This window comes from Eleutherodactylus coqui, chromosome 3 (genome assembly GCF_035609145.1).
Source record: "Eleutherodactylus coqui strain aEleCoq1 chromosome 3, aEleCoq1.hap1, whole genome shotgun sequence".
In the NCBI taxonomy this organism is placed as follows: domain Eukaryota; kingdom Metazoa; phylum Chordata; class Amphibia; order Anura; family Eleutherodactylidae; genus Eleutherodactylus; species Eleutherodactylus coqui.
The window spans coordinates 120,763,465-120,782,308 of record NC_089839.1 but is presented as its reverse complement, the minus strand read 5'-3'; the positions used below and the strand labels follow the sequence as shown (position 1 = coordinate 120,782,308).

The 18,844-nt window shown below is 44.2% G+C and overlaps 1 protein-coding gene across 6 annotated transcripts in view; it reads right to left on the bottom strand.

Moving 5' to 3' along the window:
• Nucleotides 1-15,513: 15,513 nt before the first annotated feature.
• Nucleotides 15,514-18,844, bottom strand: part of TAF5L (TATA-box binding protein associated factor 5 like) — a 52,357-nt gene continuing 49,026 nt past the window's right edge. For 5 of the 6 annotated variants that reach the window (XM_066596036.1, XM_066596031.1, XM_066596032.1 and 2 more), the window contains one exon: nt 15,514-18,558. In XM_066596036.1, coding sequence (XP_066452133.1) covers nt 17,761-18,558 — 798 coding nt within the window. In that variant the 3' untranslated portion in view covers nt 15,514-17,760. The remainder of the gene's footprint in view (nt 18,559-18,844) is intronic. The other variant, XR_010791194.1, reaches the window with a different exon arrangement.

Genomic DNA, 18,844 nt, shown 5'->3' with positions numbered 1-18,844 from the left:
ATGGATGCCGCAGTTACTATACGTGTTGCATAATTCACCATGTTGGATTGTGCAGCAGTTCTTTTACAGGGTCCAAAAATTGTTCAGGGAGCTGATATGGCGCAAAAAGAGAGCACGCATCAAGCTAGAAACATTCTGCAGACCTAAAGAAGAGGTAAGGTTAGCGCTGCCCCACCCATTTTTGTATTTTTTGGCCTCTCAGATGCAGCATATTGGAGGGTGGGAGCTGGAGAAGGTAGAGGGCCCGAATCACAGACTGCTGGCAGCATATTTTGAGAAAGTTATTTGAGGCCTTAGAGGTGGGAAGATTTGCAGTAGGTATTTGGAGACTTCCAACAATACTTATGATACACAGGTGTGGTGGAAGGTAAAAGGGCTCCTGGAAATAGAGGGCTGTACTCAATATACTCCTATTTGGGACAATCCTGGGCTGCCCGAGATATATAAGCTAAGCGACTTTGAGCAATGGAAAGATAAGGGTATTAGCCCCATGCCCCTAATCTTAGATGGGATCATGATTTAAACATTTGCACAATTGAGGATGGAATACGATCTACTACACTCACAATTCTATAGGTACTTACAGCTTAGGCACGCTTACCAAGCTAAATGTGGTACCAGGGAGATTAAAATCACAAATTTTTCAGTGGCGGACATAGTAGGTGGGTCCTCCAGTACAAAAGGAAAGATCTCACAGATATATTACCACCTACAGAGTAGCATTGATGAGACACATCTGACATCACTTAAAAACAAATGGGAGGCTGACATAGGACCCATCGAGGATTCGCAATGGGAGGAAATACTATAAATGACCACGAAGCTTTCACTAAGCGAAACCCATAGGCTCTCCCAAATCTATATGATACATAGAGTGTACAGTACCTCTGTCTTCCTATATGATATTGGGGCTAGAAATAGTCCACTGTGTACTAGGCGCAAGATACAACCTGCAGGTCTCATTCACATGATGTGGAGATGTCCTAAACTAAACAAATGTTGGAAGGAGGTGTATGACCAAATAGAAAAAGTGTATGGAGTGCAATTGGAATGATCCCTGATGGTATGTGTACTAGGATATGTGTAAGATCTGCCGGTGGACAGGCAGGAACGGCTGGCGGTGGTCTGACCATTGTATATAGCCGGGAAACTTATAGTGCAACATTGGCTAGATGAGAATCCTCCCACACTGAAGGAATTTCAGAAAACATTAAACCGGATATTGCCATGGGAAAAAGGTATATATGTGAAGTGCAAAGCTAGTAAAAAATACTACGAAATATGGCTTAGGCGACCTCATGCATTTGGCCTGACAGTCTTGGACCTCTTCCAAGCAAGATAGAGGGGAGTTGGTTTGCCGCAGGCGGTCCTGCTAGTCGACCAAAAATACAAAGAGAAATATCTGTGTGCAATATATGGTTAAATAGCAGGGAGTAGAACGTATAATGTCTAAATGGAAGATGTAGATTGGAAGTCATAGAGGCTACAGACTGCTACAGAGATATAAATGAGAAGCTGTTACAAATGAACACTGACTGAGGACTGCAGCAACAGAAATGGATCCAAAAGGACATTCTGTGCGGAGGAAGAGCCATAATTTGAAACATTGACTCTTGGTATGTTATGTAAAGGTATGTTTTGTGATGTGATGGTGGAAAAGAACAGAAAATAGAGATAAAGTTCAATAAAAAGATTTAATTAAAAAACATTCTCAAATCCTTTAACCGTTCTTCATGGGACATGATTTGCAGACTGCTCACCATCTTAGTAACTCTTCTCTGAACTTGCTCCAGTTTGTCTATGTCTTTTTTAAAGTGGGGTGCCCAGAACTGGACACAGTATTCCAGATGAGGTCTGACTAAGGAATAGTAGAGGGGGATAATTACCTCATGTGATCTAGACTCTATGCTTCTCTTAATACATCCCGAAAATTGTGTTTGGCTTTTTGGCTGCTGCATCACATTGTTGACTCATGTTCAGTCTATGATCTATTAGTATACCCAAGTCTTTTTCACATGTGCTGCTGCTTAGCCCAATTCCTCCCATTCTGTATGTGCTTTTTTAATTTTTCTTGCCCAGATGTAGGACTTTTCATTTCTCCTTGTTAAATACCATTCTGTTATTTACCGCCCACTACTCAAGCTTTTCTAGATCCTTTTGAATACTCTCTCCCTTGCCTAGTGTTAGCTATCCCTCCTAGGTTTGTGTCGTCGGCAAATCATTTATAAAAATGTTGAACAACACTGGGCTGAGGACAGAGCCTTGTGGTACCCCACTTGATATATTCTTCCACTTGGATGTGCAGCCAATTATGACCACTCTTTGACTATGATCACTCAGCTAGTTGTGAATCCACCTAACACTTGCCTTGTCAATCCCATATTTGGTCATTTTTTCAATAAGTATGGTATGAGATACTTTGTCAATTGCTTTACTAAAGTCAAGATAAACTATATCCACCGCATTTCCCTGATCAACCCAGTGGGTGATTCTGCCATAGAAGGAAATTAGATTCGTCTGGCATGACTTGTTTGTTACATACCCATGCTGGCTCTGGTTGATTACTCCATTTTTATCCAAGTACTTGCATACATGCTGCTTAATAATTTGTTTAAAGATCTTTCTCAGTATAGAAGTCAGGCTCACAGACCTGTAGTTTTCTGGATCCACCTTCTTCCCTTTTTTGAAGATAGGGACAACATTTGCCCTTTTCCAATCTTCTGGGACTTCTCCTGTTCTCTAAGAATTTTCAAAGATTATGGCAAGTGATTCAGCAATTACCTCTACTGCTTCCTTTCGTATCCTAGGATGTAATTCATCTGGACCTTGAGACTTGAATTCATTTAAGTTAGCTATGTGTTCCCTCACCATCTCTCTGCTTATATATAGCCTGCATTATTTTATTCCCCCAATAGCACAGGGAAGATCAGTTGGTTTCCCGTCTACTTTTTGAGAGAAAACAGATACAAAATAGGAATTTAAAAGTTCGGCCTTCTCAACATCATTCTTAACCAATTTACCATTTTCATTTTGCAAGCATCCAATAGCACTTTTCTTTTGCTTTTGACATCCCCCCAAAATTGTTTTTTATTGCTTTTGGCCTCTTTTGCAAGCATCAATTCATTATCAGCTTTAGCTTTTCTGACACTTGCTTTTCTGGCGCATGCACAAAAGCTGGGGAAGGGTCCTTGAATAAATATCCCGTATGGGGCATCGCTGGAGGCCTTAGGTAAGGGATTTCACCTCCCCTCATGGATCAGATCCATGAGGGTAGGTGAAAATGTAACTTTTTTTAACTTTTACATGATCGCCGTTATAACAGTGATCTGATCACGTGACCAGAGATCGCATACCGCAACCCCCCCCCCCCCTCTCCGTGAAATCTCCAAGCTCTCCACTCTGCTTTGGTAGCCAGGAACAGGGAAATTTTACATTTCCCGGGGAATCCTTGGCTTTTGCGCATGCGTACCTCATTTTGCTAATGGGCGCATGCACAGTAGTCGGGGAAAGGTCTTAACTTTAACTTTTTTTACATTTTTTTTAAACTTTACATGATTGCTATGATTCATTGGTTAACGGTGATCACGTGACCCGGGACCGCATACTGCGGCCCCGGTGACATTTTCATGCTCTCGACTACCTTTGCTAGTCGGGAGCAGGGAGATTTTAAATTCCTTGGGCTCTCCCGTCTTCTGCGCATGTGCAGATGCTGGCATCAGCTCCCTGCAGGACCAGATCACCGTGGGAAGTGAGTAGTTTCAGCTCCCCTCATGGATCCCATCTGTGAGGGGAGACAAATCTTTAGCTTTAACTTTTATGTGTTGGATAATGGTGATTGCATGACTGGTGACTGCTCACCGCGGCCCCTGATGACAGCTTCCTGCTAGAAATGAGCGAGCGTACTCGGCCACGCCCCTTTTTGGCCCGAGCGCCGCGATTTTCGAGTACTTCCGTACTCGGGCGAAAAGATTCGGGGGGCGCCGTGGGTGAGTGGGGGGTTGCAGCGGGGAGTGGGGGGGGGGAGAGGGAGAGAGAGAGGGCTCCCCCCTGTTCCCCGCTGCTACCCCCCGCTCTGCCACGTCTCCCCCCGCCCCCCGGCGCCCCCTGAATCTTTTCACCCGAGTACGGAAGTACTCGAAAATCGCGGTGCTCAATCGAGTAATTACTCGAAATCAGTAGGTTCACTCATCTCTACTTCCTGCTATATTTCACCGTAGGGAACCACAAGAATAATAAAACGTAACTTATTATTAATATAAATAAAAGACAAACAAAAATTATTAAAAGATAAATCGATTTTCTGTATATATGCGTGTTACTGTGATAGAGTTTACTATGCTGGTGTAACAAAGGGAAAGAGAATCCGTCCAGTTATCTATTAGTGATTCCTGAGGACCTATGTCATATTAATCACAAGAGATTGACACAGAACATGCGTTTATGATTGAGATATGCAAAATTATTAGGTCACAATTTCTTATTTCTTCTTCAATGATGGAAAAATAATTTGACTCATGTGTAGATTTTATCAAGACCTTAGTACAAGAACGTACTCATAAGTGTACGTTATGCCAAATTATGTACGTGTTATCTTCCCTGGACACAAGACACGTAGAATAGTTATTTGTTATGTCACCTAATATCTGTTTTGTTTTTCCCTTGAGTTATAGACATAATAAATTGTGATGTACCTCTTGATTCTCATGAGGTGTATTCATAGGTTAGAACAGGGTGTCACTATATTCGGTAGTTCGGAATTAGCAAATTTCCGTCAATAACACATGCAGATATAATAGTGTTAATTTTGCTACCAAAATAAAGAGGAGACAAGGTGACCAATATTTTGTTGGAGCACACTTAGTCTACCACCAGATTGAGTGGTTTATAAACGACAGACCCCCATCTGATGCTCCAATAGAAGGGGGTCGTATCTGTTACCAACCCCTCATAGGATAAATAATTAGATTCTGATAGAGTAATACAACTATCTGATCTTATGGCGGAGCTCCCTTTTCAATAGATTGATCTCATGTGGATCAAACAGAACTACTATCAAATTCTGCCTAATTGATCAATGAGCGCATTCAATATCTTAATGCCCTCAGAAGCTATTTTTTTCTTCAAAGTGAACTGTTTGGCTATCGGTCAAAGCTGATGCTGTTCACATAAGAAGATAGCTAAGAGAGTCAGCGATCTATGAATTATTGAGCGCATCTGATATTGTGATGTTCTCAAAAGCTATTCTTCCTAGTTGAGCTGTTTAACTATATATTAGAGCTGATACTGGTACTAGGAGATAGCTTAGGAAAGTCCATCAACGCGTTTCGCACTAGACTCTCCGGGGAAGGGAAAGGTCCACGCCACCGAGGACCTACTGGAATGCTTCAGACACTACTACGAAAAGTTGTACAACATTACAGACCCCTCGGGAACGACCCAGAACAACGCCTCAGACAGCATAGAATCCTACTTACACGCTTTCGCCCCCAAACCAGTCTCCCTGACTGACTCTGAGACCATAGAACAGGATTTCACAGAACAAGAAATCTCAGAGGAGCTACGAAACCTAAAGATAGGCAAAAGTCCCGGCCCAGACGGCTTCACGCCCCGATTTTATAAGACGTTTGGAGACCTTATAACCCCAGTTCTATGCAAGGCCTTTAATGCCATATCCGACAACTGCCCGTTCCCACAACAAGCCCTACAGGCCACTATCACAGTTATCCCAAAACAAGGAAGAGACCCCCTCTCTTGCGGGAATTATAGGCCTATCTCCCTACTAAACGTTGATACCAAAGTATTTGCAAGAACCCTAGCCACACGCCTCAGGCCACTTGTTCCTAAACTGGTTCATAGAGACCAGACCGGTTTTGTCCTTGGCCGAGAGGCAAGAGACAACACCATCAGAACCCTTTCTCTGGTGAGCAGGGCACGCGACGCAAAGAACCCCCTATGCCTCCTATCTGTTGACGCTGAGAAGGCATTTGACCGGGTTAATTGGAAATTTTTAGAGGCCACCCTACAAAAGATAGGTCTGGGACTCAGATTGAGAAACTGGATAATGGCCCTGTACAACAAACCCACAGCCCAAATACGAGTAAACGGCAAACTCTCCTGTCCAATCAACATCAGGAATGGCACGCGCCAGGGTTGCCCACTTTCCCCAACCCTGTACGTCCTAGTAATGGAGTCCCTGGCTAACGCAATCAGATCGAACACAGAAATTCAGGGCTACAAAACGACCCAAGCTGAGCACAAAGTGGCCGCGTTCGCGGACGACCTCCTGGTCTACATAACGAACCCTCCCCGAGCCCTACCTACCCTCTTACGGGAATTCGATAGATACAGTAAAGTCAGCAACTTTAAAATTAACTTACAAAAATCCGAAATCCTAAACATAACACTCCAGCCCACAGAACTAACCCAACTTAAACCTCTATTCTCACTATCGTGGCGTGAAGACTTTATCAAATATCTAGGAATCAAGCTATCCTCAGACCCGAGTCAATTGTATGACCTGAACTACGAGCCCATTTTCTCCTCTCTGGTAAAAGATACAGAAAAGTGGCGCCCGCTAACACTCTCTTGGTTTGGCAGAATAAACGCCATTAAAATGAACTCCCTCCCGAAACTCCTGTACCTTTTTCAGACTCTACCGATACAGCTACCACGTAGTTACTTCATCAAACTAAAAAGGGTAGTGACACATTTCGTATGAAAAAAAGAAAATGGAGGGGTGGGCCTGCCTGACTTGCTGCTTTACTACAGGGTGGCAATAGGTAGGACCGTCCTGGACCTCATGCACAGAGGACAGACTAAACTCTGGGTCGAAATGGAGTTCTGCCCCTTTCAGATCGCAGGGTCTTTTTTGGCTCAGGGGGGGTCTAGGAAGAAGAGGAGTCAAGGCGTCACCCTTTATGTGCTCGCTCCTGCGTATCTGGGACAACTTCGCAAGCAGAGGAGGGCTGGTCTCCATTCCGGGCCCCTGGACGCCCCTTATGGGAAACCCGGGTTTCCCTTTAGGGGTCAGAGGGCTGTCATTGCTGGACAGCCTGGGAGTTTTTCTTCCGAGAATTCAAGATCTGCTATGGGAGGAAGGAATCAGACCCCTGAGCTCACTCGCAAGAGAAGGAGGGGCCTCAACAGGTGCGTGGTACCAATACTTACAGCTATGCCATTTTATCAGAGCGCAGGGTACAATTTGGGAGTTTTCTATCCCTCCCACACCTTTTGAAGAACTATGTGCAAACCCTCGTGAGTCGAGAGGCGAAATCTCCGCGATCTATGGCATGTTGGTAGCCGGGGGGACCCAGGACTTAGGGGGGAAGCACCGCAAGGCATGGGAGAAAGAGCTAGGTCAGCCCCTGTCTGACGAGGAGTGGGTTAAGGGTACTACTCTGACTCATGGTATATCGCTCTCGGGCAAACACCAAGAGCTAAACTATAAGCTCATCATGAGATGGTACCGCACCCCAGCGTTACTGGCCAAAATATACCCCAACGTCTCGGCTGTTTTCTGGAGATGCATGGGGGAAACAGGAATGCTCACACACATCTGGTGGTCCTGCCCGGCGATCAGAGACCTGTGGTCAGAGATACAAGCCCTATACAACTCCCTGAGAAAAAGCTCACTAGTCCTCACCCCTAAAATTGCTCTCCTCTCGATCATGCTGAGCTCCACCTCCGCTAGTAAAAAAGACATCCTGAGATTTTTCATTTTAGCCATGAGAACAGTGATCCCTCGACTCTGGAAATCCCAGACATCGCCGACACGTCTGAATTGGACAACAGCCCTAGAAGATATTAGATACATGGAAAAGCTGAGAGCCAAAGACGACGACAATTGGTCCAAGTACTTCGCTGTGTGGGAGGTATGGATGACGTTTCGAGGCTCCGCCGGGTTCGAGCAGTGGCTCAAGCGCGGGGTCAGGCCCGCCTAACCAAGAGTAAGAGCATCGCCAGGGGCTCCCTTCCGAGACGCTACCCCCACCTTCTCCTTTCTTCTTCTCAACACTTTCACCTATCTTCTCTACCTTTACTTATCCCCTCTCAGACTCTACCTCTTTTATTCTTCCTCTTTATACCCCACTTCCCTTTCCCCTAATATACCACACCAATTACAAGTCGAAGTTCATCCCGAACTGTTCCGACTTTCACTAACTCCTTAAGATGTAACATAATACAAGTGACACAAACGGTTTAACAAATTTGAAATAGTTACTTTGTTGTTATTCAGCTGTTGAGTCTAATCCCTGAAGTCCAGAGTAACCAAATCACGTGGCAATGACTAATACGACACCATGGTCTTGCGTATAACCTACCACCTACAAGGACCCTTTAGTAAAGACTTTGCTTATGATCGCCGCAATTGCCACCTGCATTCTAAACAATGAATGCGTTAATCTGACTTCGGGGCCTGTTCATCTGTATGTCACTCTGTTTGCACTATGTAAAACCTTTAATAAACATATTTTGACAACTAAAAGCTCATACTGAGGCTGCTTTCACACCTGCACTGGAACCTTCGTTGCAGGTTCTGTCGCAGATCCAGCACAAAATACCAAAAGAAAAAGTCCTGCATTGTGGACTTTTTTTGTCCCGTAAAATGCCAGATGGCTGAGTGTAAATCAATCTGACCCATTCCTAGTCAATGGGGTCCATTCGCTGCTGTTTGGTTCCGTCGTAAGGCGGATCTGTTTGGCCATGAAGGAGCAGGAAAACAGAACCTCCGCCGCAGATGTGGAAGCATCCTAGACTGATTTGCCCAGGGCTGCACTTTAGCAGATACTGTGATTACTAGAGCTGTCAATTTTGCAGAAGTCCACACCTTAAAAAAAAACTTTCTTGTGGCTTCAGTGCTCACCCCCTAACGAGCGCCGTGGGTTACTCAATGGGTATTTAAGGCGTTGAATGTATAGATTAAGTTATTATATTAAATTAAAGGGCGACAGGCATGTTACACTACTTTCCTGATACCGACTCCCGACTATTCTCCAGTGACCGGCTCGGCTATTACACCTGCGGCTCCAATCCAGCATCGATTAAACGCGACAGTAGTATATTGCATCTTCCAATCTTAACTATTACTTATACAGCAAAATTCAATGTAGCTTAAGACTGTGGGGCAATTCTGATGTTTCCCACAGACACCTCGATGGTCTTTATAATTAGGACAACATATAATTTTTAATGCATTCTCATCCAAGCGTACATTTCATTACTACGTCATAGGCTCTGTGCCTATATGGAATGACTCCTAAGGCATACCAGTATGTACTATGGCCTCCTGTCACAGGGCCTCAACACCCAACATTGGTCACATGAGGTGGTGTTAGGTGATTATGGGGTTGCTATTAGAGAGGAGCGAGTATACTCGCTAAAACTAACTACTTGAGCGAGTAGTGCCTTAGCCGAGTATCCTCCCGCTCGTCTGTAAAGATTCGGCTGCCAGCGTGGGTGACAGGTGAGTTTCGGCGGTGAGCAGGGGTGAGAGAGAGATCTCCCCTCCGTTCCTCCCCGCTGCTCCCTGCCCGCCGCCGGCCCCCGAATCTTTAGATTGCTCATCTCTAGTTGCTATATTACAAAGCAAAAACCTTTTCAGTGGGACTAGAGCTTGGGTGTTTGGAAATGCACCTTCTAAGCTCCTGAACCATCTTACTGCATATATAACACCTGTGCTACAACAAGTTATTTCCTTCTTTGATAAATTTTGTTGTCCACTGGATTGACAAATATAGAGGTATTCATATTAAGTGGACAAAAACAGCATCTCCCATAGGGATTAGAGCCAGTACACTTAGACTAGGGTAGTTATCTATTTAGGGCAAGAGAAGACACACAGACTATGCACTAGATGATTGCATAAATTCTGACCTCTTCTGGATACAAATCTTATATAAAAAGTGGCCAATTTTTCTTCATGATATTTACGACCTCACGAGTACAGCTGTTGTAGGTTCCTATACAGCGGATCGCTTTTTAAAATTTTGCTGGGTTACTTCTGGCCATAAGTAACCTTGAGCGATCCTCAGTTTTAGCGATTTCATATGCTTCACTTAAACCGGACAGCCCCTCCTGTGAAACCTTATGAACAATTGATCGCATTCCTTTTGGAAGGATGTTTTGTCTGAGCAGTCAATTTTTGCTCTTAAGTATTGCCCTGCTGGAGTTAGGGGGAATGCCAATTATTCCAGTGGAGCAGGTTGTTTATTGCTATGGGCTCTCTATAGATGTTGGGTTGAATACATCCATTCTCATCCAGTGAGATGTCCAAATTTAAAAAGTGAATATGCTTTTCATGTATATCACAGATGAACAGCATACCAATGATATTCAAAGTGGATACAAACTCTTCAAAAAGTGGTCCATCTCTGTCCCAAATGATAAGTATGTTATTGATAAATCTGTCCCAGAACTGTATGTGACTTGTGTAAAGTTCCATCTTACCAGAAAATACCACTGTGGATTCCCACCAGCCTAGAAATAAATTTGCATAGCTTGGCACACATGCTGTGCCCTGTTTTAGCAAAAAGAAGGTATTGTCAAAAATAAAATAATTGCATGTGAGAATGAATATTAGTTTTTCCACAAACAAAAATTGAGAGAAGAAATATGCCAGTGTGTATGAAAAAATGTTTAAGTTAGGCCCAGTTTGTGCTGAATATTACTGTAGAGACTGAGACTCTACCTCTATGCTGCCGGGTAATCTGTTACTGGGGACGGTAATCATGTATTTTAGCAATAGTGTCTTTCTTATCTTGAAAATATGAGGGTAATTTGCTGACAAAGAGGGATCAAAATTCCATATAAATAAATGCTTGCGTTCTGGGTTAGACTATAGTTGCCCAATACTATTGGTCTACCTAGTACTGGAATAGTCATTTCATGCAACTTAGGAATCACATAAAAAGTGGGGATGGTGGGGTGAGGGTTATAAATAACGTCAGAGGAGGCTAGCAGGGCGGGCTTTTCGGGTATACACACAGATAGCAGACACCATCCTGACTGCTCTGCCTTATTTACATGCAACACAGGACATTTTCAAAGTTCAAATAGTCAGATATGCTTATAGCCATTGTCATAGCATAAACCTTGGTTTTCTCCTATTCATAACCCTTTCATTCTTGTAAGGTATGAACTGCTCAAAGTGTAAATTTATAATACTTTAAAAAAATTGTCTCATTTATTAACTGTACTCATATATGAGGACATTGTCTCACTCAATAAGGTTAAGGCCGTCTCTGAACTGATCAAACTTTGCCTTCCTAAGGCTGCATTCAGACAAACGTATATCGGCTCAGTTTTCACGCCGAGCCGATATACGTTGTCCTCATGTGCAGGGGGGGGGGGGGGGAGGATGGAAGAGCCAGGAGCAGGAATTGAGCTCCTGCCCCCTCTCCGCCCCTCTGCACTATTTGCAATGGGGAGAGGCGGAACGGGGTGGGGCTAATTCGCGGAATTTAGCCCCACCCCCTTTCATTGCAAATAGTGCAGAGGGGCGGAGTGGAGGCAGAGAGGGGGCGGGAGCTCAGTTCCTGCTCCTGGCTCTTCCATCCTCCCCCCCCCCCTGCACATGAGGACGACGTATATCGGCTCGGTGTGAAAACCGAGCCGATATACGTTCGTGTGAATGCAGCCTAAAGTTGAGTATTTTTGTTGTATTTTAATTTTAAAAAAACCTTATTGAATGTCAAGTCAAAATACAGTATAGTCACTATTCTCCAGATGCCCCCAACCTGCATTTTGTTCATCTGTTAGGTTTGTTGGTTAACATTAAGTCCAAAATGTCCGCCCCTCTAGTTGAGTCATGCACAAGTTGGGTAAAACTGTCCGCTGTCTCTAACACCATGTCCTCTCTCTACCTAAAACTAAACCTCTCTAAAACTGACCTGCTGGTATTTCCACCCTCCACTAACCGACCTCCTCCTGACATCTCCATCTCAGTGTGTGGTGCCACCATAACTCCTAGACAACATGCCCGCTGCCTTGGAGTCATATTTGATTCTGATCTCTCTTTTACCCCCTACATCCAATCTCTGGCCCGAACATGTCAGCTGCACCTCAAGAACATCTCAAGAATCCGCTCTTTTCTCACTGTGGACACGCTAAAAACGCTTACTGTTGCCCTCATCCACTCCCATTATTGCAACTCGTTGCTGATCGGCCTCCCCTGCACCAGACTCTACCCTCTCCAATCCATCCTGAATGTGGCAGCCAAGCTCATCTTCCTGTCCAGCCGCTACTCGGACGCCTCTGCCCTGTGCCGGTCACTGCACTGGCTGCCCGTTAAATACAGAATTCAATTTAAACTCGCCACCTTCATCCACAAAGCCCTCCACAGTGCAGCGCCCCCCTATATCGCCTCCCTCATCTCAATCCATCAACCAGCCCGGGCTCTCCGCTTTGCTAACGAAACCAGATTGAGCGCCCCTTTAATTCGAACTTCTCATTCCCGCCTCCAAGACTTCTCCAGAGCAGCACCGGTCCTCTGGAACGCACTACCAAAGGCTACCCGAGCAATTCAGGACTCGCAAAACTTCAGGCGTGCTCTGAAAACGCACCTCTTCAGGGAGGCATACCGAATTCCCTAAACAAACCCCTCTGTACTCCACCTGATAACATGCTCCCTGACCTACTGACTGCAATCCCCGCTAGCCATCATAAACCGCTCCTGCAGTCATACTGTTTCTGCCATCACACGGCTAAATGTCTGACCATTGTCTATGTGTATATCACCCCTCACTCTTCACCTCGCCATACAGTGCACATCTCCAGCCCCTTTACCTTCTGTATCACCCCATTACTTGTAGTATGTAAGCTCGTTGGAGCAGGACCCTCACCCCTATTGTTTCCATCAATTGATTACTATGTAACTGTGGTTCTGTAATGTTTGTACTTTTGTCTTTCTGTATCCCCTGTCTATGTAAGCGCTGCGGAATATGTTGGCGCTATACAAATAAAGTTTATTATTATTATAAAATAATTATCTTCAGTTACTGACAAAAACTTGTTTCCTTTCTGAGATGCATGTTTAAGTTTCTCAGTTTATATCCGGATAGGTAGTCCTCCATAATAATTACCTTATTGTGATTAGCTGCTTCATCTATTTGCCTCAGTAACTTGGTTGCTTATAGCAAACTTCTATGAGGATCTTACTTTTTTTCTCCATATATTTCTACGCATAAAGACTGCACATGTTAATTTCCCTCACATAAATCTTCACAGTGTGGGCTTTAAACAGGACTTTAAAAAAAGACAAACCCCTCCCCCTTTGACTGCAACAATCGTTTCTGAACAAACTGCAACCCTGTAAGTTCACCGCCCAGTCACAGCTTTCATCAAGCCATATCTCAGCTATTCCCACTATACGATAATTTTCCTCATGACTTTGTTATCAAAGTATAAAAGAAAAAAGCTCCGTGCTTCGGTAATCCGGGGTTTGAATTAAGCTGACCCGATGGTCCAGTGTTAATAAATAGAGATGAGCGACCACCAAAATGCTCGGGTGCTCGTTACTCGGGACGAAATTTTCGCGATGCTCGAGCGTTCGTTTCGAGTAACGAACCCCATTGAAGTCAATGGGCGACCGAAGCATTTTTGTATATCGCCGATGCTCGCTAAGGTTTTCATTTGTGAAAATCGGGGCAATTCAAGAAAGTGATGGGAACGACACAGCAACGGATAGGGCAGGCGAGGGGCTACATGTTGGGCTGCATCTCAAGTTCACAGGTCCCACTATTAAGCCACAATAGCGGCAAGAGTGGGCCCCCCCACCCCCGCACTGTCAGCATAAAGATCGTTCTTCTCTGCCACAGCAGTAACAGCTGTGGCAGAGAAGAACGATGTTAGCCCATTGAATTCAATGGAGCCAGCAATACAGCCGACTCCATTGAATTCAATGGGCTAATATCGTTTTTCTCTGCCACAGCTGTTACAGCTGTGGCAGAGAAGAATGATTTCTCTTCTATATGTTCTCAATGGGGTCGGCGCTGCTGCCGCCGGCCCCATTGAGCGCATATAGAGAAGAGAACAGGAATCGCAGATAGGTGCGATCTGCGATTTCTGTTCTATAATTTATCGGACGAGCGCATAAAAAGCGCTCATGTGTCCGATAAAAATTCGCCGGACGCATGCGCAAATCGCGCGAAAACCGCCCGTCTGACTAAGGCCTTAGTCAGACGGGCGTTTTTTCGCGCGATTTGCGGATCGCATGACAGATGCGCATCCGCAAATCGCGTGACCGGTGCCCGAAAATCGCACGAAAATCGGGCGGAGCTGTCCAGCGCATTGCATTCAATGGAGCCGGCAATACAGCCCGCTCCATTGAAAGCAATGCGCTGCAGGCGAGTGTGGGATGAATTGTCGGGAAGGGCTTAAATATATAAGCCCTTCCCTGCAATTCATCCAGAAAAGTGTTAAACTAAAAAATATATATATATATACACTGACCTGCTCCCGGCAGCCGGAGTTCCGCACGGCCGTCCTGCAGTGGGTGTGAAGGGGGGTGTGAGTCAGACCTGCCCCCTGATTGGCTCAGCGCTGAGCCAATCAGGGGGCAGGTCTGACTCACACCCCCTTCACACCCACTGAATGGGTGTGAGTGAGACCTGCCTCTGATTGGGTACATTATACGCCAGGGGCCAGCGCCTGCAGTTCACATTTCCTGAGGTGGGTCCAAAAATGTTTAACAGTATGCCAGACATGCTTGAAGGTGGGCAGTGGCTACTTTCAACAGCTTCTGTGATGATTCGGAGCTCAAACAAAAATAGTAGGCATCAGTATTTCCCTTCTTAGATTGTAACATTACTATGTGTGTTTGGCACAATCCTATTGTAAAAGCTTTATTGAACTCTAGGATTTTCAAGTCCTCTAGAACCTGAAAACAAATGAATGGCAGAGTTGGAAGGGACCTCCAGGGTTATCGGGTCCAAGCCCCTCTGCTCAATTCAGGATCACTGAATCATCCCAGACAGAGGTTTGTCCAGCTTCTGAAGATTTCCATTGTATGAGAACTCATCACCTCCCATAGCAGCCTGTTCCACTCATTGATCACCCTCAATGTCTAATATCTAATTTGTGTCTCCTACCTTTTAGTTTAATCCTATTGCTTCTAGTCTTTCCTTGTGCAAATGAGAATAGGGCTAATCCCTCTGCACTGTGACAGCCCTTCAAATGTGCCCACTGGATCAATATTATAAAGTATATTGTGTTTTCGGAACACCCTGCCTCTGGCATGCTGTAACACAGGTACTACGATAGTAGACCTGGAGTCTTTCACTAATCCAGCTGCTATGACCAACACTTGGCACCCCAAGATTGCATTGTATGGGATAAGGGGAGCACTTTTCTGTCTAGGTAAAAAGACAAAGACGGAAAGCTAGTGAAATCCAGACCATAGAGTTTTCCATCTCACACATTAAAAACTGATTGCAGGAGTCCTCGTTCTATCTAGATTTATGTCCCTATGCAGCTTTCTGCAGATAAGTAATGCGAAAGAACCTTCACAAACATCAGTTTCATATTCAGGTAAAGGTTTATGTTAGCTTTAGAATTGTGCAATACTACAAAAAAGTAAAAAAAAAAAAAATTGAAAGTTAGCTTTAATTTTACATGTGCTTTCAGCAATTAGGTCACTTACATCTTTTTATAAATCTGAAAACACTAAATCTGTTATACAGTTTTTGCTTAATGTACATAACAATCCTATCATGTAACAAGTTCACCATTGAGACATTAATATGAAATTTGGGCACTGAAAAGAAAAACGGACCACCCATTCAAATGTGTTTTAATTACCAGTAATAAGTCAGAAACGAAAACTAGAGAGTTCCTTTTTTAATACAACTTGATTAAAAATGTATTCAAAGCCGAATTGCCATTTCATAGCAACATTCAATTCAATAGAAGTCCATTCAAGTGGGTCCCTTGTGACCGAAAGCAAGCCCATATGGCAACTGCAACTGCGGATGAACAGCTAGGAGGGACCAAAAAAAAAAAAAAGTCATTTCTTAAAAAGGTATATCTTTACATGGTGCAATTATCACCCTAACTATAACTGGAAAACAGCGACTTTGAGCGTAAACCATACAGTGTATAAGTGGCAAGTTATTGAGTAACAACTGGCCCGTTTGTCAGTTGCTTGGTTTTTAGTGTAGCTCAAAATAAAACAACTTTGTTGGGCCGTGTAAACTGGAGTCACTCAACCTCCGCCAGCTCCATCTCTATTCACAGAACCACCATCACCCCTGTGTGAAAGCACAGGAGCAATAGTCGCTGGGATGGCTGTCTGGTGCCAATGATCCCACAGTCGGCCCATGTAAATGGACCTCTACAGTATTTGTTGTGGGTTGTTGGGTTTAAGTTCAGAGTAAATTTCATTTCAAGTGTTTTGCTTATTTACAAAATTCCATGTACAGAAGAGCAACGGATCCGCCGCATGCTTCGTTTTCTGGAATTTTGGCCATATAATTCAGTCATTGGGTAAGGGGTAAAATCAGTAATGAAATCTGACTTTTAGGTTGAAAGACTAAGCTATGCAGATAGCACACAAATTTCTGACATTTCAGTCCCCCCACCTTCATAATTTTTAGAAATTTTAAGTTGTCGCCATGTAACAGTGCAGAATATGGATCTGTGTACTCCCCCTCTTTCATAGTACACACTAAAGAAAGGCGCCTACAGCTTTTCCCCCTTCCGCTCATTGTCGCCAGTAACTACTTTAGTGGCATAGAAAGTTTCTGAACTGCATGGTTGGGTCCACACGGGGCTAATTTGCAGCAGGAAGCCAGCCTCCAGACCTGCAGATTTGGAGGCGTATTTTATTATGTAGATAAACACATAAATTCTCCTTACAGTATTCCTGTGCGAAATTCACCACTCTGGCTAGCTACACACAGACAAGTGCGATAATCGGGCCGAGAAATTGTGATTTACCTGCGGATGTAAGGTGAAATTTTCAGGCAACAAGGCCTGCATCAGATCTGTGAAATTAACCTAATTAGGCTAGCCTTTGAATCTATGCACGGATCCATTTGCGCAAGTTTCAAGCGCGATAGATGATAGGGTTTCCCACTTAAGGGAGCCTCATACCGCACAGCATGTGAGAGCCTAATGATCCCATTGAAGACAACGGGCAATACGTTCCGAGGATTGAGAAAAGATAGGACATGCAGCGATTTTTGAATAGGACTTAATTCAAAAGAACGGGGTTTATAGGCTTGCTAGATTTGTGCATCTTGCAATGCATAAATCTCATGTGAGTTTCTCGGACGTGTGAAGGCAGCCTTATTGAGAAGAGATGAATTGTGCACCGGAAAGAGAAATTCCGCAAGGGTTTTGAGCAGATTATCTTGTCCACAACCTTTGGAATTACTGTAAATGCTGCGGCAAATCCGCGCCGTCTGGACTCTTATGGGTGGATTCACACACAGCATAAAATATACGTTACAATAAATCTGCTGCAAGTTTATGTCTTACATGTTAGTTTGTTGTGGATTCCGCTCTTTGCAATGCAAAGGTCATTATCTGCGTGTAAGGCATGTGCATTTTGTGTTGTTTTTTTATGCCAAATTACAATCCAATTCCTCCAGGGGGCTGTAGACTTCTGGATCACCATTTCAATGTACAGATTTTATCTGCGTAAGACCGTGCAGGCAAATAAAAAAGAAAAAACTAAGCAAATATGATTTCATCTTTCAAAGCTCTGAAAAATTTATGGGTCTTTCAACACACACTTTCATAAACATTTTGCAACTCAAAAGACTAATGTTCCTGATGGCCCTGTGCAGTCCCAATGACCATTAGCAGGTTACAAGCCATAAACTGTACACTCAGCACATTATTTGTCTGCCCCGTGTATACACCAACTAATTCACTGGAGGAGCTCTCAGAAAGGGCATTGCAATAGGCATTTCTGATGTCCCATAAACGAACAGAGTTGTCCATTGATGCTGAGGCGATTAAAGTACTATCTGGGCTAAAAGCAAGACTATTGACATTGTCGGTATGTCCTCTCAGTTCCTTATAAAGCGTACCAGATGTCAGATCCCATAATTTAAGTCGATGGTCCTCCCCAGCCGAAGCCAGATACCTTCCATTAGGGGAAAACGCAAGAGCAAGTACGGGCCCTCGGTGACCGGTAAAAAGTCTCACAGAGTTTCCTTGCTGACTACTCCACAAACGAACAGTCTTATCTGTAGACCCCGTGGCAAGATAATTGGAATTGGGATGGAACTTTACACAGTCCACATCTGCTAAATGTCCAGAATATATCCGGAGAGGAAATGTTCGGTCAAATGACCAAAGTCTGGCGGTGCGATCGTGAGAGGCACTGGCAAAAAACAAACTACAAGTACTAACATCTATATCCCATATTGGGTATGCGTGGCCATCATAAAGGACTGTGTTAGTAAAACTGTTCAGATCCCAGTAGCGGATGGAAGAGTCTTCAGAGCAAGACAGAAGGCCGGCGTCGTTCGGCAGGAACCGTGTGCTATAAACTGGTCCGCTGTGGCCTCTTAGGATTTTCATTTCCGTTCCCTTTAGATCATCAAATTCATCCTGTTAAAAACAGAAAAAAGTAGACAAGTTTCCTCAATATAATGTGCAGATCCAATAAAAGAATATCATGTCTGCTGCCCCGTACGCCATTTTATCCTCAACTGGACATGTACGACAAATCTTAGGCTGGGCTCACACAAATGGGTGGAATCCGCAGCAGAATCCATCTGGGAGCCTAACAGGTCACCCTGCATACCTGCTGGAACTGTACTGCAGACGACCGCGGTGGCTCGCCAGCGGTTATGCACAGTACGGGTCCCCCCACCCCAATTGTTTATATTCCCTG